The 21651-nt window shown below is 37.3% G+C and overlaps 1 protein-coding gene across 1 annotated transcript in view; it reads left to right on the top strand.

The window, feature by feature from the left end:
- The first annotated feature begins 16667 nt into the window (after positions 1-16667).
- Positions 16668-21651, top strand: part of RAB6B (RAB6B, member RAS oncogene family) — a 168709-nt gene continuing 163725 nt past the window's right edge. Inside the window, exon 1 of the mRNA XM_074214802.1 lies at positions 16668-16960. Within this exon, the coding sequence (XP_074070903.1) occupies positions 16891-16960 (70 nt within the window). The 5' untranslated portion in view covers positions 16668-16890. The remainder of the gene's footprint in view (positions 16961-21651) is intronic.

The raw sequence follows: 21651 nt of genomic DNA, 5'->3' as shown, positions 1-21651 counted from the left end.
AAAAGTCTGATTAATTTACAATGATCTATCTGGTTTCCATGAAGAAAAATGATGAGTTGTCAATTTCTAAAGGTAGGTAAGAGCCAAGTTGTGGGAGGCTTTTTAAAGACCAAGTTGAGGAGGTGGTTTGCTTTTTTCCCCCCTTATCCTAGAGGCAATTAGGTAGCCTCAGTAGTTTTTGAATACTGGAATCACAAAACTTGGAGAAAGTTACAATTTCTTCAACAAGACTCCTCTATTTAAATAAATGAGACTAATTACTTAAATACATTCTCATGTAGAATGGAGTCAAAGCACTACAGCATCATGGATACACTCCTTGGTACTCTCCAATTTACTATTGTGGTCTTTCCTAAAATATGGTGTTCGAAGCTGTACATAATACTCTAGATGCATTTTTACCACGGCAAAGTACAAAAGAATGATTACAACATTAATCCTGGACATTATATTTGCTTTAAAGTATGAATGCATTAACTTTGACCGTTTCCATAGTATAATGTTGATTCATATTGAGTTCATAGACCAATGAAACCAAATAATGTTTAGGAAGCTGATTATTTGAATCCAAGTGTGAGACTTGAGATTCATTCCTATTAAATTTCATCTTAGTCTTTTTGGCCCAAAATTGTATATTGTCATGATCTTCTTGGTTGCTGATTCTGTTATCTAGAATGTTAGCTGCCCTTTCTAGTTTTCTGTCATCTGCAAATATGATCTTTGCCATATAGATCTTTATCCAAGCCATTGTTAAAAATATTAAATCATCTAGGGACTAAAAGAGATCCCTGGGATAAGGATACTTCACTGGAGATGTCCTATCAAGTAGATATTAAATCACGTGTAATTATAGTTTATATGCACCCAGCTAAGTGGATTTACAGATTGTTTTGACTAGTTTTGAATAAACTAATGGTCACAAAATAGACAAGTGGTTTAAAAAATAACCTTAGATTAAAGATAATATTGACAATGAGAACAAATGAATAGTAAGATAATGATAAAGATGTCTCTCTTAGTTCAGTCTCTTTGTCACTCATAGTATGAAATAAAAACAATGTCAAGTTATTAAGATCTGACAAGGTCAGACAAAATAATTCAAAATTATCAACAAGATTATTATGGATTTACACCCACTATTGTTAACAATGAACTATCTCTAAATGTATATTTGTGCTTGAGATATTAACTAAGAAGATTATAAAGCCATCATGATTAATTAGCAAGACATCTTAAAAATTAAGCTTTTTTGGTGAAAATTATGTGTATGCATTTCACCTATCAAAAAAAGCCTAATCTCTACATATTTAAAAAACCAGGGCAAAAATTTTCTAACCTGTTTAAAGATCTTCCAAACACTAGATTTTGGTGGGTTTTAGGCACATTAGTTAGAAATATGAAAATATGTCTGATTAGTGTACAAAAAACAAGTTATGGTCACAAAAAATGTAAGTTTACTAGCACAAATTTTTTTCATAATAGGTAGATGAGATTGAAAAATGAGAATCGTCATTTAGAAAGTACAGCCACAATTGTCTACTTTTCCCATTTGACTCTAGTAATCTTGGTGAGATTCATTTTCAGTTAATTTAGCCATTCAAACCAAGAATCAAAACAAACAACTTTTTTAAAAAAACAAATTTTTTTAAAAAAAATAATAAAGCACACTAGGTGGCGCAGTGGATAGAGTACTGGTCCTGGAATCAGGAGGACCTGAGTTCAAATAGGCCTCAGATACTTTCTAATTACCTAGCTGTGTGACCTTGGGCGAGTCAATGAACACCACTGCCTTGCAAAAACAAAAAATAAATACATATGTATAAAAATAATGAAGCACAATTACATTGCTCTTATTAAACTATTACTAGTTATAATTTAATTAAAGCAAAAAATTGCATGCCATTAACAAATAAAATATTTTGAATGGTTATCTCATTTTATCTCATCCTTTGAGATTTCTATTTTATCTATATTTTTAGCATTATATGTTAGCATTATGATGAATACATATAATTTACACTCATATAAACTGATCATCTCCAAAAAAGTTTGGAAGCCACTGAGATAAAGGGATAATAACTTGAGAAAACAGTCTCAATCTAAAGGTTTTTTCCCAAAGGAGTAATGAAGTCTTCACATATTTATGGACAGCACATATGGATAATATGTGATTGGAGATGATCAAGATAATGGACTTTTGGAAGGATCACACTACAGAGGATGAAGGGAAGTCATAGAAGCAAATGAAAAAGTAGGGCAATTGATTTGACGATTATATCTTAGGAGTGAAGTAGCAGAGAAAAGATAATGATGTAGAAGAGTTTTGAGGTTGCAAATAAAAGAGGGAAGGGAATTATATTAGATGGCTTCTAACAAGGTCAGATCCCTAGTGCACATTACCATTGTCTTGTTTGACATTGAGCTAGCATTGATTATCCTTTGGGTACAGTCCTTCAACCTGTTCCAAATCCAGCAAACTGCACTATTGTCTTCTAACTTGTATCTCTCCATCTTATCCAAGAGAAAAATATGAAAGGCTTTGTCAAATACTTAGCTAAAATTTAGTTTAATAGAATTACTTTGACCTTACTCTAGTAACTTTGTTAAAAAGGAAAGGGATTTAATATGACATGCCTATTTTTGGTGGAACCATGATGGTTCTTTGGGATCAGTTTTCTTTTTTGGCTATAAATATTCCTTTAACAATACATTGCAGAATATAAGTCAAGATTATTGGTTTACTCATCATTCATTATTTCTTTCTGGCCAGGGAATCTTTAGGATACTCATACCACAATATTACTTCTCTTTTTCCCTTCAACCAAATGCTCTTTTCTGTGATAGTTCCATTCAGTTCATGAATTTCCTCATATGTATCTTCTGTATTTTTTGTACCCAGTGAATTCTTTTTGGATGAAGTGCACTGTTCTATTGATACATTTCAGTCATAAGTCGTATCCCACCAATTCTTGGATTTGGCTATGCCTATCATATTGTTAAGAGTCTATGAAGGTCTCAAAGCACCCTTAAAGGTGATGTGTAAACACAAATATAATTAAAAATAATTTGTTGTTGTTTAATCATGTTCCACTCTTTGTTATCATATCTCTTATCTCACTTATCTCACTAATTCTCAATGACACAAGTTAGAATTCTCTTTTGTCACTTCAATTTCATTTTCCTTTGTTTTCTATTTCTTCTAAGTTGTTCTTCCATTCTTTCAGTCTCAAGAGTGGAGAAGTATTCTTACAGACCATTCACTATCATGAATTTAAGAATTTGAAGGAATCTCACAGGACATCTCATCCAATGTGTAGCTATCAAAAACCCCTCTACAAAATATCCAACAAGTGATTCTCAAACCTTTGCTTGAAAACATCTTGTGAGAAATAATTCATGGTCTCAAAAGACATGACTCTTTTGGAGTTCCTCTTTCTGGTAGGAAATTTCACTTGTAGTTTGGGCACAGATAACTTTTCCTAGTAAGTGTCAGGAACACAAGCACAGAATTTTCTCTGTTGATCACTGGAAAATATTCCTTTCTCTTTGTATATGTTGGAAAATGAGATCCTCATGTCTGTATTTTATTTGTTGCTAGCACTTTTGGCTAACTGTTAAGGCTAAACAGGCTTTTACTACACTGTGGGGTTCTGCCACCAGGGGCCTTTGAGGAAGGATTTATTATTAAACCAATTGTCAAAATCACTATAAAAATGTATGAATAATAATAGAAGTGCTGAAACTTCAGAATGAGCAAAAAGCTAGTAATGAATGTTAAGGACAACAAAGAGAGCTTTTTAAAAAGTCATGTTGAGAGCAAGAAAAAAGATCAAAGAAGGGATAGATGCACTATTCAGAGCAGAAAGTACAATGATAATGAATAATAGAGAGAAACCAAGACTGTTCAACTCTTACTTTACTTATTTCTTTACCAAGAACAATCTTTGAACTGACAGAATATAAAAGAAAATTGGTTTCTATTTCTGACCTTTATGAAAGAAAGTTGAGGAAAAATAACAGTGAAGGAGACATGGACTTAAGGTGAATAAAGGGAGGAAAAAATGTGAATGTATTTTTTGAGGGGGAAGTTGAATTTGTGAAGAAGGTCAGAGATTGAATTTTGAGGAAGAGAAATTTAGGAGAATTTGAGGATAAGGTAGAGGGGAAGAATTTTAACTGAAGGAGGAGGAAGGAGAATAAAAGAAAAAGGAAGTAAAGATCCATAGGATTCAGAGAGAATAAAAATCAGAAGGTAGTTGGCAAGGTAAAATAAGGAAGAAAACATAAGTTAAAAATTTGCAAAGTTAGCTGGTGATAATAACAAATCCATTAAATAAATGTAAGATTAAAGCCAGTAAACTGCCAAATCTTGTCATTTCTACCTTTATTACATCTCTTGTATTTATTTCCCTCTCTCCCATTGCCACACATCATCCCAGGCTCTTATCATCATTCACCTATGCTATTCAATAGCTTCCTAATTAACTTTTCTATGTCAAGTCCCTCCCCATTCCAATTCATCCTCCATACTACTGCCAAAATGATTTTCCTACAGTTCACTTCTGACCATGTTCATTTAATAGATTCTAGTCATCCTTCACTATCTCCAGGATCAAATATAAATTTCTTTGGAATTTAAAACCTCACAACCCGGCACTTTGCTACTTTTTCAGTTTTCTTGCATCTTGATGCAAGAAAATGTACTTTATTATCCAGCTTTCTTGGCCTACCTATTTTCCCCAAAGCACATCTCTCTCTTTCCATTGGCTGCCCCCCATGCCTTTTAGAATCCATGGCTCCCTTCAAGACTCATCTCAAATGTTGTTTTCTGCAAGGGACCTTTCCTGGTCCCTCATATATACTTTCCCCTCCATTGTTGCCTTCCATATATTCTCTGTATCTTGTATATTATGTGTTGTCTCCCCCAACTAGAATGCATATACTTTAAAGACCAGGAGTATTTTTTCATTTTTTTATTTCCTAAACTTTACATAGTGCCTGATACATAATAAACATTCAATTAATGATTGTTAATAAGAAAAGGAAAAGAAAGTATAATTTTGACATAAATCAAAGAAATTTGGATAGGCCTATCATATTGTTAAGAGGTTGTGAAGGTCTCAAAGTACCTTTTAAGGTGCTATGTAACCACATATATAATTAAAAATAATTTGTTGTTGTTTAGTCATGTTCTACTCTCCGTTAACCATTTGGGGTTTTCTTGGCAAACACCCTGGAATGGTCTAACATTTCCTTCTCCAGCTTATTTTACAGATGAGAAAACTGAGGTAAACAGGGTTAAGGGACTTGCCCAGGGTCACACAGTTAGGAAGCATCTGGGGTTGCATTTGAACTCAAGTCTTTCTGACGCCAGTCCTAGTACTCTGTTCACTGGGTCATCTAGTTGTGCATTTAAAAAATAAACTAAGATCTTAATCAGTATGAAGAATATGCAACATTTTTAATGACTTGCATTGCATATGTGATGTATGCATTACTACTACAGCACTCCAAGGTCTAGGCATAACCTAGTCTCTTATCTAAGAAGGTAGAAAGTCTCAGGGATGTCTCTTCACACTCCAGGTGATTAAATACAATGAAATTGGGGCAAAGCAGTTCCTTGTCCTCCAAGAAATGATTAAGCAACAAAATCTATCAGATAATAGATCTTCCAGAGGATATCTATAGATCTATCCAGAGGATAAAGAAAAGAATAATAGTGACTGGTGTCATCCTGCTCAGGTAAAACTGTAGTAATTATTTATCAACCTGATACAATAAAAGAAAAGTCTATTGTTTTCCTGGAGCATGCTTTCAAAACATTAGAGAACACCTTCAAAGTCTTGTCAAAAAAAAGATGACTACTAGTCTCTAACTATTCACATGGACACAAATGATACTTTTAAAATAAAAGCCAGGAAGTATTGATAATGATTACAAAGTCTTGGACAAGAAACTGAAGATCAAAAGATCATAGATTCTTACTGTTGGACATTGAAAGCAAAGAAATTGGAAGGGGGGAAATGATGTGCAAAGTGATTAGCAAGTAAAGAGTATGATGCCAGATATTGGAAGCACATTGCTAAACTGGATATCTTCTAAGAGACGCAGCCAGAATGAGAAAGAACTTTGGGTCTATGTCACGTGTAAATTAGTTGAAGGAACTTGTGATGTTTAGCCTGAAGAAGAGAAGATTCAAAGGGGGACAGGGTAGCTGTCTTCAAAAACTTGATTGGCTGCCTGGTGGAAGAGTGAACAGAGGGATTGCTTTTCTTGAACCTCAAAGAGCAACACCAGGATCAATGAGTATAAGTTACAAAGAAACAAGCATGTGCTTGCTATCAGGAAAATAATTGTAAGAATTAGACTAATGCAAAATGGTTGAGATCTTTATTTGTGCTCCCCCTTCATCTGGTAAAGGTTGGATGAATTCTTGTCAGGTATGTTATAATGGGGATTCTTTTCTGAGTCAAGTTAGATAATCACTGTGATATCTTTCAACTATGATTATGATTTGAAATATTTTTCAAGGAGTTCAAGCCATATGCTAGTAAGAAGATTGTAAGAAATCATTTAACTTCCCTCAGTGCTCCATGTTTGGGTACATTTAGTAGCCATGGATAGGTTCCTGTCAACAAAGGCAAGCAGCTCTTGGATGCCTTCCGGTTTTGTCTCTAAGATAATGAAACCTATTTCTATCTATTTCTGGAGTCTTCCTTTGTTATCAATCTTTTCACAGTTGGTCACATTTTAGGTTCATACCAATGGATCCTCTTCTGCATATAATTTTCTTGCCACTTCACTTTTCTAGGATTTTACCCTAATGGGCAGGTAGGTGGCACAGTGGACAGATCACAGACCTTGGAGTCATGAGAATGGAAGTTCAAATCCAGCCTCAGACACTGGACTCTTACTAGCTGTGTGACCCTGAGCAAGTCACTTAACCCTGATGGTTTCCCATTCAGGGCCATCTCCAGTTGTTCTCATTCATATCTGGTCAGATGGTTGTGGAGGAGAAACAGAAGCTGGTGATTTAGCACAACCTCCCTCACTCAGATCCAATTCATATGCTTGTCATGGCATCATTTCCCTAATGTCATTCTTCGAGAATGAAACACAAACATTATTTTAACCTGTTAGGTAGATTCATCTTCTTAACTTCAAATCCAGCCTCAGACACTTTCTAGCTGTGTGACCCTGAAGGAGTCATTTAACTTTTCCTCACAGGTCTTTTATCCGTAAAATGAGCTGAGAAGGAAATGGAAAACTGTTCCAGTATCTTTGCCAAGAAAATCCCAAATGGAGTCACAAAGAGTTCATTGGATGTGACTGAAAACAACTAAACAGCATGTCCCATCTTTAGTTTTTTTTTCCCAGTCTAAACATCTAAAACCATCCTTCCAATCTAGTATTGTCAATCAACTCATTGTTTATACTTATGATTATAGATTGTCATTTCAAGTCCTCTAATCATCCAAGTTTCTCTAAAAATGAACTTTTACCTTATTTTGATGCGGTTCAGGCCTCTACAATCTCTTCATAATGCCCCCATGCAGGTACCCTTTACTCCCTCTTCTTCCCATTTACAGGACCCCTTTATATATTGATTTGTCTCATTAAAATGTAATTTTTTTCAGTAGATAAATAGCCTGAGAATATAAACAGACAGCTTTGAAAGGAAGAATCCAAGCTGTTGATAATTATATTAAAAATGCTCCAAAGCACTAATAATTAACTAAATGTAAATTAAAACAACTCTGAGGTTCGACCTCCTGCCCATCCCTGGGCAAAGATGACAAATGAAGAAAATGACAAATGTTGGATGGACTGCAGAAAAACAAGTACACTTACGTACTGTTACTGAAGCTGTGAATTGGTCCAGTCATTTTGGAAAACAATTTGGCGTTATGCCCATAAAGTTATTAAATTGGCCATATCCTGTGACCTAACTGTGTGAGTTCTGGACCTATATTCTAAGGAAATTAAAGAAAGAAGAAGATTTCATATATACATATATATTATATATATACATATATATCTGTATATACATATATGTATATACAGATATACATATATATAGAATTAGATAGATAGATTATTATTTATAGCAATCATTTTCATGACGATAAAGTACTGGAAAATAAGAGGGTGCTCATCAACTGGAGAATGGCTAAACAAACTATTAGAATATATTAGAATACTTTTGAACTATAAGAAATGATGAACAAGACTATTTTAGAAGAACCTAGGAAGACTTATATGAAATAATGAAGAGAGAAATGAACATAGCATGATCATATATTAGAGAGAAAAATAATTTTGAAAGATTTTAGAACCCTGATCAATGCAAAGAGAAGTCGCAAGTTCAAAGGATTAAAGATGAAATATGCCACTCATCTCCTGCCAGAGAGGTGATGAACTTAAAATATAGATTAAAAACATATTTTGAACATGAATAATGTGGAAATTTCTTTTGCTGACATACATACATATATATTATATATATATATATATACATATAGATAAATTTGTTCTAAGAGTTTTACATTTGATTTTTGAGCAATTGTTCAATAGGAGGAAGGAAATGTCTATCTAGCTATGTCTATCTCATTCTATCCATCCATCCATTCATCATCTATTCATCTATCTCTATCTATCTATCTATCTATCTATCTATCTATCTATCTATCTATCTATCTATCTATCTATCTTATGTATTTGTCTGTCTATCTGTCTACCTATCTATCCTCTCCTGCACTCACTCTAAGTTGTTAATTTTCTTCTAAAATTGCGATACCCAGAGCTGAACAGAGTATTTGATACAAGTGAAGATAAAAAAATCCGTTGGGTTTTTTTTTAGTTTTTTTTTTGCAAGGCAATGGGGTTAAGTGGCTTGCCCAAGGCCACACAGCTAGGTAATTATTAAGTGTCTGAGACCCAATTTGAACCCAGGTACTCTTGACTCCAGGGCTGGTACTCTATCCACTGCACCACCTAGCTGCCCCAAGAATCAGTTTTAAGAGTAGGTATTTTGGCAAAGAATTGGAAATCAAGTAAATGTCCTTCAATTGGAGAATGGCTTAGCAAACTGTGGTATATGTATGTCATGGAACACTATTGTTCTATTAGAGGGACAGGATTTCAGGGAAGCCTGGAGGGATTTGCATGAACTGATGCTGAGTGAGATGAGCAGAACCAGAAAAATATTGTACACCCTAACAGCAACATGGGAGTGATATTCAACCTTGAAGAACTCACTCATTCCATCAGTGCAACAATCAGGAACAATTTTGTGCTGTCTGCAAAGGAGAGTGCCATCTGTATCCAGATAAGGAGCTGTGGAATTTGAACAAAGTGCAAGGACTATTCCCTTTAATTTAGAAAAAAAAACCAGATATCTTATTATCTGATCTTGTTACCTCTGAGACTTCTCTTCTTTAAGGATATGATTTCTCTCTCATCACACCCAATTTGGATCAAGGTACAACATGGAAACAAAATAAAGACTGACAGAGTGCTTTCCGTGGGATGGGGGGAGGGAAGCAAGATTGGGGGGAAATTGTAAAACTCAAATAATATCTTTAATAAAAATAAATTTTAAAAAAGAGTAGGTATTTTGATTTTGGTTTGCTGGAAAGTTTTCTCTCCTCTTGTACTCCTAAACAGCTAGGTTACCTGGTTGCTGAAATTCTACCATTATATGCTTATTCCTTTGTATTAATTTGTCTTCTTCCTTAAAAAAAATTAATTCCCTTAGGAGGAGAGTAACCTAAAAAATCATTAACTCCTTCATCAATGGTTCAATACCAATATCTCATTTGATGGAAGTAATGGTATTGTATCTGTGGTACAGACCACAAAACAACTGTGACTTCTGGTTCTGTGGAATTCTTATCCATATCCTTCTATAATTCTCCCCTAGAGGTTCCTATCAATATGCTGGGTGTGTTCTCCAGGTCTTTTTACATTTAGATGATACAACATAGGACTCAGACTATCTATCTGTTATCCTGAACTAGCACAACACAATTAGCATGACTTCTTTTATAGGTAATATATTTTTCCTCAATAACATCCCTTATGAATTTTATTTAAAGAAATACTTTATTTCCTTTCATTACTGATTTCCCAATTATTACTCCTTCATACAACATGCCCCTCCATTAGAGTCATTCCTTGAGATAGAGAAATTCTACTTAAAGTAACTGTAAACAATATAAAATACTTGGGAATCTACCTCCCAAGACAAAGTCAGAAACTGTATGAATACAATTATAAAATACTTTCATACAAATAAAATCAGGTTGAAACAATTGGAAAAACATGACTGCTCATGGTAAACTGAGCTAATATAATAAAAATGACAATTCTATCCAAAGTAAATTACTTATTCTGTGTCATACCAATCAAACAACCAAAAAACTATTTTACTGAGCTAGAAAAAGGGGCAGCTAGGATAAAGCACCAGACCTGGAGTCAAGAGGACTTGAGTTCAAATTGAGTATCAGACACTTAATAATTACCTAGCTGTGTGACCCTGAGCAATTCACTTAACTCCACTGCCTTCCAAAAACAACAATAACAAAAAAGAATATGGGAGATAAAAATTACTAATTATTCTAAGGTTTATGCAAAGGATAGAGCTAGAAAAATGGTAACAATATTCAGCTGGAAAAGATTAAGAATATTAAGGGACTGAAGGAAAAAATGCAAAGGGAGGTGGTCTAGCTGTACCAGATTTAAAACTATACTATAAAATGGCAGTCATCAAAGCTGCCTGATACTGGTTAAGAAATAGAGTAATGAACCAGTGGATTAGAATAGGTACAAAGGAACAGTAGTAAATTACTACAGTAATCTACTGTTTGACAAACCTAAAAGTATTAAAGAACTTACTTTTCAACCAAAAACTGCTGGGAAAACTGAAAAATAGTATGACAAAAACTAGACCTCAATCCACTAAAATAAGGTCAAAATAGGTACAGCATTTAGACATAAAGGGCAATATCATAGACCAATTAAGAGATCAAGAAATACTATCAGATCTTTGAAAAGGGGAGAAATTTATTGCCCACAAGAAATAGAGAATATTATAAATTGCAAAAATGGATGATTTTGACTATAAAAAAATTAAAAGACTTTTGCACTAATAAAATCAATGCAGCAAAAATTAGAAGGAAAACATATCTGGAAAATAATTTTCATAGTGTTTCTGATAAAGGTCTTATTTTCAAAATATATGAAGAACTGAATCAAATTTATAAAAATACAAGTCATTCCCCAAGTGATAAATGGTTAAAGGATATGAACAGGAAGTTTTCATATGGAGAAATTAAAGCTATATATAGTCATATGAAAACATATTCTAAATCATTATTGATTAGATAAATACAAATTAAAATAACTATGAGATAGCACCTCATACCTTTCAGCTTGACTAAGATGACAAAAAAGGAAAATGATCAGTGTTGAGAAGATGTGGAAAAATTGGGACATTAATGCATTGTTGGTGGAGTTGTGAACTGATCCAACCATTCTCAAAAGCAATCTAGAACTATGCCCAAAGAGCAATAGAACTTATCATACCCTTTGACCTAGCAATACCAATTCTAGGCTTATATTAAAAGAAATCATAAATATTGGGAAATATCCCACAATTCAAAAATATTTATAGTAGCCCTTTTTGTAGTGACAAAGAATTGGGAATTGAAGGGATACTCATCAATTGGGGAACAACTGAACAGATTATGATATATGAATATGGTCTATTGTTCTATAAGAAAGCATGAATAGGGGCAGCTAGGTGGCACAGTGGATAGAGCACTGGCCCTGGAGTAAGGAGTACCTGAGTTCAAATCCGACCTCAGACACTTAATAATTACCTAGCTGTGTGGCCTTGGGCAAGCCACTTAACCCCATTTGCCTTGCAAAATCCTAAAAAAATGAAATAAAATAAAGTTAAAGTAATAAAAAAAAAAAGAAAGCATGAGTAGTCAAACTTTAGAGAAATCGGGAAAGAATTACATGAATTAAAACTGAATGAAGGGAGCAGAACCAAGAGAATACTGTACACATTAGCAACAACATTGTGAGCTGATCAACTATGATGGACAACTGTTCCTCTCAGAAGTTCAGAAAATAAGGACAATCCAGGGAGACCTGTTACGAACAATACCATTCAGATCCAGGGACAGAAAAACAACCAAAAAAAACCCTACCAAATCTGAATCTATATTGTCCTCACTTTTTAAAATATGCTTTTCCTTCCTATTTCATGTTTTCTTTCCTTTCCCTTAGTCCTAATTCCTCTTATACAAATGTCAAATATGTAAATATATTAAACAGAAATGTATATGTACAACTTTTATCAGACTGCTTGCCATCTAGGGGAGGGGAAAGGGAAGGGAGGGTGTTAGAAAAATATGTAACTTATAAATTTGCAAATGAATGAATGCTGAAAAAATTACCAAAATATAAAATAAATAAAATAAAAAGTATATTTTTGATTTTAAAAAATAATCATCCCTTGTATTAAAAATGCAGTTAAGCAAATGTAATTAGCACAATGGCAATGTTTGAAAAATGTATGCATTATTTTATATTAATAGTCCCCCCACCTTTTTTTTGACAAAAGACGAGAAGAATGCTGTACCAACTCTGAAGTTGGTCATCAGAGTTCTGAAATCTTTTAATGATTTTTTTCCTTTGAAAATTATGCTAAATTTTCAGTATAGGTCAGTTGGAACACAAAAGTCACTGAAAACATGCTGCATTTTACTGGTACCTACCATGCATTTCTCTACCACTTTTTTGGCTTAGATAAAAATGTCTGTTATTCAGATCATGATCTGTAGTTAGATGATCATTCCATTGGATTAATATATCAGTATGTATATTTGTGGTATAACTACAGATGGGCAGTTATTTGGACCTGAAACAGAATAACTGAAAGTTAGGTGGATTGAATTTAGCATCCACAGGAGTATATGTACTTAATAAATACTTGTTAATGAATGAGTGAATGAATGAATGGAAAATGGAAAAAGGCAAAGGTACTAACTTGATTATCATCACTTCCTCAAAAAGTTAAAACATAAAAAAGTCACCACAATGAGAAGTCCAAAGAGTTCTTAAACTACTTTGTCCAACAAACAGCCCTTTTGCCAAGTGAAAAGAGGTAGCAGTCAAAGAGAATATTAGCAAAAGGTTCTTTTGGAAAACACTCTGAAGGTTAGCAGATGATTATGAATTTCATACCCTTATAAAGCAATGAAAAGTCATGAAAGTGAAAATTAGTCTATTTTGAAAAACAAGATTAGCCTAAAAGACTCAAGTGAACCATATCATCCCCAAATCACTGATGGATGAAACTAGGAGAACATGAAACCAATAGAAAATAGAAGAAAGCTCCCAGTATTTCTATAACACCATTCCCCCCCATCAAAGACAGAGGATTCACCATATTTGGATCCTACTGTCCTTGTGCCTGGTGCAATATATAAAGAAATTGAAATTTCACTTTAGAAAGTAAAGTTGAAAAGATTAGCTGGGACAGACCAAGTACACACAGAACAAATTCACATTTGGAAGTGATAGAATCTTGATTGCATTGAGAAGTTATTTTATAAGATATATCAGGGAGGAGAAGATACCAAAAGAAAGAGAGTAAAAAATCATGAACATTACTATTTTTTTTTTAAAAAAAAGGTGAAAGAGAAAACATCAATAACTCCTGACCTATATTCCCACTTTCTCATCTTTATAAAATGTTTATGAGAATGAAGAACATATATCAAGTTTATCTTTGATGAAAATATGAGAGGAATAGTCAGGCTTTCACAGATGATACTCTTTCAGATCACATGTTATAGTCACATAACTGACAGAAAGGGACAAAATATACAAGGTTCTCTTGCATTTATTGTTTGTTGGTCACAATAAAAATTATTCTATTCAGCAAAGAATTTCTCATGTGTACATTATGATCATAAAAGATTCTTTAATAAATGCCATCATGGGGATAACTTTGTTCCCTAACTCTCTTAGAGGCATAATGCAGGAAGACATATGCTTACCAAAGTTTCTCATCACTTGTCCACTCAATCTTTCAGTTCAATGTCCAAATATAAAAGTGATTCCAAAGGATAGTGAATTCCTCCAGATGCTCAATTTACAGATAACATCAAACTTCAGAATATTATTGGAGCTTTCTCTATGAAATTCACGATTTCTCAAAGGATATTTGCCTTAAAATTAAATGGTCTAGTGCTTAGCACAATCTTTGGTGAATAGTAGGTGTTTACTAAGTGCTTGCTAAAGATGCAACTTGAGTGAAAAATGAACAGAACAGATTATTAACAATCCCAAGCAGCTTCCTGACTCAAAGACCAATTTTTAAAGAACAAACAAGCAGACTTCATGTTCTACTGGCAATGGTACATAATTGTGGATATTGGACCAACAATCAAAATTTCAGGTTAACTCAAAGGGCTATGGAGAGATGTATGGTGTATGCAAGTGGGTTGAACCTATTTCCAAAGACAATTTCTGATCAAGTACCACAAAGGCATATTATTGAAGAACTGTGTGATCAGATGAGGGATGGGATAGTCATGTGTGTCTTAAGTAACAGGCAATAGTGGAACAATTGTTTTCCATTGTTATCCAAGAAACATGAAAGAAAAAATGTCTAGAGCAGTTCTTAACCTGAATGTCCATAAACTGGATTTTTGAAAATATTTTGATAACTATATTTCCATAGAATTGTTTCTTTTGGCAATCCTATGCATTTTATTTTATGCATCTAAAAACCTAATGCTGAGAAGATTTAGGCTTTACCAGACTGCCCAAAAGTTCTATAACACAAAACCAGTTCAAAACACCTGAAGACCTATAGCATATAATGGGAATCTTTTTAGGGGAAATTTATGGGAGACAATGAGAATAAGAAAGTAAGAAACCTGCTCTGACAGAGAGAATTTTTACACTGATGATATCCCAGATCCATTGAAATCTGAAAGTATTTCTTCTGCAGTAAGAAGGTTTAGGGACACTGTAAAAACATTATGTCCCTTTGAGGAGGCACAAGACTCCTGACACAGAAGTAGGAAGGAGAGGGGTGACAATATTATTTCATCAAAGTCAACACCTATCAGTTCATATTGGATGTTGCTTGGTACCTCCCCTTGAGCAGATGAAAAATTACTCTCAATACTCTTACTCTAGCTCATTGATCTGTGTGTTATATTCTGGAAGGAACTCTGAGAAAGAACAGGCCAAGCAATTTAGGATGGGGAGAAAATTCTGCCAGAGGAGTCTCTTATTCCTTTTGTTAATTTCTTCTGCCCAAACCTGGATTGTTTTGCTGGAGGCTTTCAATGCTCCTGAGAAAGCAGGATATTAAAGAACAGGGTGGTGAGGAGAGATTCAGGACGCAAGGGGAAGTATCTTCTGAGAAATGATGGCCCATCAGTCACTGGAACTGACAATCCAAGAAGACGTTTTAATCTCCTCTAGGGACCTTGAAAGACAAACACTGTCTCTTCTCTCTCTGGGAAGGGTTGGGAACATTTCTTTTGGCTGCAAGAGACAGAGGACTATATCATCTTTTGAGTTCTCAGAACCTGGACTCTGGGATTCAGAAACCCCAACTCCAATTATTTTCTAAAAGATGATAGAATTTTGTGTGAGCCACATTGTAGGGTGGTGGAGTTGAGTATTACTGAATTTATAGCTTTTAGCTTCCTCCTACTTTTCATACATCCCAGTGACTCTATTTGAGATTCAAATGAAAATGTTTTCTGGTTTTGAGGTTGTACAGTATACTCCTAACTAGTGACCTTATCTTTCCTCAGCATTGTGTGGAGAAAAGGGTGGAGGTTGGAGATATCTAAAAGGAGAAGGAATGACCTCTTCCCCTCAGTCTCTCTCTCTCTCTCTCTCTCTCTCTCTCTCTCTCTCTCTCTCTCTCTCTCTCTCTCTCTCTCTCTCTCCATTTTCTCTCCTAGATGGACTCAGCTGTGGTGTATATTGGTGTCTAATTCATGGGTTTCTTCCCCTTTGATCTGGAGTAATGCAGATAGATTTAGCTTGACATTGTCGGAAATAAATATCTCTCTCCCACTCTCTGCTGCTTTCCTGGGTTCCAAAGGGGGAGGGTGGCAGCAAGGCAGTAAAGGGGTGAGGAGGCGAAGCATCAGGGCAGCCTGCTGGCTCGGAGGTCCGAGGCGTGCTGCCTGCCCCCTCTAGCAGAGGGGGCAGCAGGGGCGGCAGCAGGGGCGGCTGGGGAGACAGTGACCCAGCCATCCTCTGCTCCTTTCAGATGCATTAGGCAAAGCCTCCCTGCAGCACTGCATTGGCTTGTCGGTCCTGCATGACATCAGAGAGGATGGGAGAGAACCGACAGGGCGCAGGCGCTGGAGGAGGGGAGGGGAGCAGCTCCAGCCCCCGGCTCGCCGAGATCACACTGCCTCAGCATCCCCATCCCTCTGCTCTGGCCGTCGGCGCTCCGGACGCCGCGCCCTGCCTCCCAGCCCCGCAGCCCGTGCCGGCGGCATCCCGGGTCGTCCTCCGCATCCTCCTCCGCCCTTCCTCCTCCTCTTCCTCCTCCTCCTTCCAAAACGCAGCCGGAGTCAGGGGACCAGGGGGAAGCTGCAGAGCCAGGAACGCTTGCAGCCAGCCCTTCCCCCTTCCAGATCGTAGCCTCCCTCTCTTCTTCATCCTCCTCCTCCTCCTCCTCCTCCTCCTCCTCCTCCTCCTCCTCCTCCTCCTCCTCCTCCTCCTCCTCCTCCTCCTCCTCCTCCTCTTCCTCCTCCTCTTTCCTTTCCTCTTCTTCACAGTCCTTCTCTTTTACTCCTTCTCCTCCTCTCCCTTCACCCCAGAGCCAACACCATGTCCGCTGGAGGAGATTTTGGGAACCCATTGAGAAAATTCAAATTGGTCTTCCTGGGGGAGCAAAGCGGTGAGTACCCGGCTTAGGTACCAGGGCTGGAAGCGAAGTCTGGTGCCACTTTGAATTCTCTACCTTCCATCCCTCTACCTCCCTGCAGTTGTGATGCACACCTTCCTTCACCCTTGGGCCCCACTTCCCCCCACCCGGCACCTCACCCTAGCCCCCCTCTGCCCATACACAAAGGAAAGAAAACGCTCAGAGTGGCCCCCGGGCACGAGGGTGGCCAGGGAGATGGGGGCCGGCAGGGCCGGGGGCTGGTAGGGCTGGAGGCTGGAGGCTGGAAATGGACTCCGGGTCTGCTGACCGCTCTGCACAGTGCGGCAGCTTGGGCTGCGAGCGCTCTGGAACCGGCTGGGCTGGGACCCCGAAGGGAGTGGGCTTGGGGCAGCCCCATCCCTTTTATCCAGCCTCTAGGGCTTGGGCTCAGGGCGCACCCGGACCGCTTTGGGGGGTGTGGGGAAGGGAAAGATGGGGGGAGGGCGACGCGTCTTAGGCGAAAATGCCTGATGATGTGCCCCGACGTGGAGAGGGGGCACCGCCACCCCAGGGCCAGGCGCCGCCGGGATCTCAAGCGTGGCTCTCCAAGGCATGGGAGAAAAGGGGGAAGGAGAAGAATATTAACACCCTCACTCCCACCCCCACATATCACCCCAGCCAAAATTGGTTTCAGGGAAAGAGGTGGGGGAACCCCTAGAAACTTGCTAATCTTTCTGTTCCGTCAGGAAGATTGGAGAGACCGGGGTTTGAGGAAGTAGCTTCAACATTAATCTCTTGCCTATCTCACCTCAGATTGGGCATAGTAGTACTGGCCATCTCTCCTAGCCTTGTGTTTGTTTCTGGGGGTTGAAGGGGGGGGGTCCTTAGGTGATGACGATGAGATTTATTGTTTCTTACCTGTCAGGCTTCTGGCTAGAGGTGCCCTGAGGAAGGCAGGAGGAGAAGAGGGGTTTTGGGGGGTGGGGGGTGGGAGGGGGCATCAGGTGGGGAGAATCAGAGTGCTCCCAAGAGATTTGTGCTGCTCTGGTTCTGCAAAGAAAGGAGAGAGGAGACACACCCTGGTCCTTCCACCAAGTGTGTGAGCATGTCATTCCTCCCTGCCACCTCTCATCATAAATAACAGAGAAGAAAACATCTCCAGGGGAGGGGGCTGGGAGGGCAAAAGAGAAGGAAGCAACCCATGGACCAGACCTGTCTAGAGATGACCAGCTGAATCTGCTGCTTCTCTTGCCTGCTGTGCCACAGGAGGGGCTGCCCCTCTCTTTGGCTCTTGGCCTATAAGAGCCAATTTTCTGTTGGAGGATGACAAGGGCAGTTTCAGGAGACACAAGAAGGAGAAAGGGAGCAAGAGGTATTGGGGGGGGGACTGAGGGTGTGTAGAAAGTGGGCTGAGATTTAGGGACCCTTGGGTTCTACTCCTGGGTCCTATTAGCTGTGTGACCTTGGGTAACTTAACCTCTCTGGGCCTCCTTCCTCATCTGTAAATTGCAGAGGTAAAGCTGGTGGACCTCTGTATTTCTCTCCATCTCTGATCTTTTAGGACCCTTTTGGAGGGGGAGCTATGGGTAGGATGAGTGCTTAGTTTGATTTCTGATTTGGTTTTTGACATCAGAGAAAGGAATGTGAAGGGCCCACAGCATTTGGGAACTGGATGTTAGGGTATAGTTGCTTTTATAAGAAACAAGCTAGAGTCCTGTTCATGACAGAGCCAGTGGTCCCCTTTCAGCTAAGAGCATCCATGAACTATGTGAAAAGATGGGACTCTCACCCCCAACCTTTCCCAGAACTCCACATCTTATCACCAGTATCACTCTTATCCTTATAGGGATCCCATTTTCTTCTTCATAGATAACATTGTTTGGTATTTTGAGCCTGTGTGAGGGACCAAGCACACTGACAGCTCCGAGAGTGGGTGTGGCGGTCTGCGGCCTTAGGGCTGAGAGACTGCTATCCTCTCAGCTTCCTGGATGCATTTAAAGTCTGAGCACAGGCCGGGAACTGAAACTCAGGAGATGGTTACAAATGCTATCAATAGAAGACTTGGGTGTTTTCTCCTTGGGCTTAATTTGATATTTCTAAGGGAGAACTCATCTGCCAGAGGGACAGGAACTCCATTAGTGGAATTTTTCATCTTCACTCAGATAACATTTTCACTGAGTTGGTCTTTCTTTTTCTCTGATTGGAAGTAAGTATATAGGTTCTTTCCAGCTTGAGATCTATTCTATTTACCTGGGATCCATGTTCTAGGTTGTTCAGAGGACGGGGAGTTTCCATATGTATAAAGGAGGTGATGTGCTGCTGGGGGAAGAGTGCTGTTTTAGAAGTCAAAGAATGTGGGCTCAAAACCTTACCCAGCTATCTTGACAACCTTGGGCAAGTCACTCTTCCTGAACCTCAGTTTCCTTATCTGTAAAATGTAGGAGTTAAATTACAGAGAATTCCAACTCTAAAGATGGTCCTATGAACATATATTGCAGCAGAAATATCCTAAGGGGAAAGGGCTTTTAGTCTGAGTTTGAAAAAAAATCTTCATCTTATTTCATCATTCCATAGCTTGAGTGGAAGCTTTGTAAACTACTTAGATCACTGATTATTGAGGATAAACTGGGTAAGGACCTTGAAAGAGTATTCAATCCAACTCCCTTATTTTACAGATAAAGAAAATGAGGCCCAAAAAAGGTGACTTGCCCCAGGTCACAAGGATAAGTGAACAGAACCAGCACTAGTATCCAGATCTTCCAATTCCCATTCAGGTGACTCACTAGCTGGTACCAAATTCTGGGGTCTTTAAAAGGTGACCTTGACTTGGGAAAAGCACAGAGTCTAAGAGAGGTAGGAAAGATTAGAAAATTCATAAGTGAGAGATGGAAAACTAAAGAGAAATTAAGAGAAAACAGGTAGGAAAAATGATTGAAAAGATAAGTTTTTCAATTAAGAAAACTTATTTTAAAAAGTAATACAATTTTTTAAAGAATTCTCCTTTTAGGGCATAACTCACACCCCAGGACAAGGTACAACCACCAGGTCTTAAGAAAATTGATCAAATTAACAAAATTAAAAAAAAAGATTATTTCCATTTCAAAAGCCCTCTTTCAATATTGGTGTGCCTTAAAATGGTTTCTTTAATTCTTTTACATGTTAATATTTGGCTGACAAAAAAGAGCTCACAGAAATGTAAATAAAGAAATTGGGTATTGGAGAAAATACAGAACTGAGAGCCCAGAGACCCCAAATCTAGAAGTATAGTTCTGGCTATACTACTAAATAGCTGTATGACTTTGAGTAAGTCACCCAGTCTCTCATTCCAGTAATTCGGTTGAATTCAAAATAAATTGTTAAGTGCCTACTATGTACAAGATACTGTGCTAGGCATAAGGGTAAAAAAAATAAATTGCTAAAATAATATCTAACCTCAAAAGAGTATACATACACACATATTTACATGTATATATCTGAATGTACAATTATGTCTATATAATGTGTGTATATATATATACACATATAAATACACACATATATAAACATATAAATACAAAGAATATACAAAGTAATAGAAAAATAATGGCAGGAGGAAACAATCACAAACAAATGGAGCACCAGCAAAGGACTCATTAGGAAGGGGTACCTGAGCAATGTTCAGAAGGAAACAGGAATTCCCTGGGTAGGCTTTTGGAGGGAGGGCATTCCAGATATGGGATGCCACATATGCAAAATTAAGGAGGATCTCTAAGAACTCTCCCAGGTCTTAAATTCTCTATTCTAGACATATTCTAATTTTCCATAATAAAAATAATGGAATATATATTACATTATATAGTGACCATCTTATACACATTAGTCTATATATATAGACTAAGTGTAAGTCAATATTTTCTGTCTTAGGATTCAGGTTTGAATACTTATTTCCTATAATGCTTTGAACAAAGTAGCTAAGGTGGCAAAGGATAGAGCGTTAACCCTGGAGTGTGGGAGACCTGAGTTCCAATCTGCCCTCAACTCCAGACAAATCTCTTAATTTCTGTCTGCTTCAGTTTCCTCATCTGTAAAATGGGGAATAATTCCCATTATTAACTATTTTCCTATCTCCCAAGATTGTTGTGAGGATCAAATGAGATATTTATAAAATGTCTGGCACATAGTAGGTACTCAATAAATGCTTGCTTCTTCCCCTTCCCCCATCCCTTTAACCTTCCTTAAACCTCCTAATCTATAAAATGAGGTGGAGTTGAAGTGATAATCTCTAAGATCCCTTTTTGTTTTAAAGCTGTAATAACCATACATGCAGAAATAATCATGTTTATCATTAGGAAATAGGATTCTATTGACAGACAAATTATTTATCCACTATTTAGTGAAGAATATACTTGTTGGGCAAATTGATATCCATGTGAGCTTGACTTTTTTCTGTTCTCTGTGTAATCTGGTGCCTTCCTGTTTGTGAAGCAAATGGAGAAAAAGTCATTCCATTTATTATAAATAGATCTCATTTATTCATCTTGTCTTGTCCACAATGGGAGATCAATAAATGTTTGTTAAATTCAATTGATGTTCATGATTGGCCCTAATGAAGGAGACCAGAAATCCACAGGTCACAAAATTTTCTATTTTGGTCAACTATTTTAAACTCCTTCTTATAGAATGTTTGTTTTGATCCATGAATAACTGGGAGGAAGAGGAACAATCAAGGAAGTAGATAATCCAAA

Source organism: Macrotis lagotis, chromosome 1 (assembly GCF_037893015.1).
Source record: "Macrotis lagotis isolate mMagLag1 chromosome 1, bilby.v1.9.chrom.fasta, whole genome shotgun sequence".
Classification (NCBI taxonomy): domain Eukaryota; kingdom Metazoa; phylum Chordata; class Mammalia; order Peramelemorphia; family Peramelidae; genus Macrotis; species Macrotis lagotis.
This window is presented reverse-complemented; position numbering and strand designations above follow the sequence as displayed.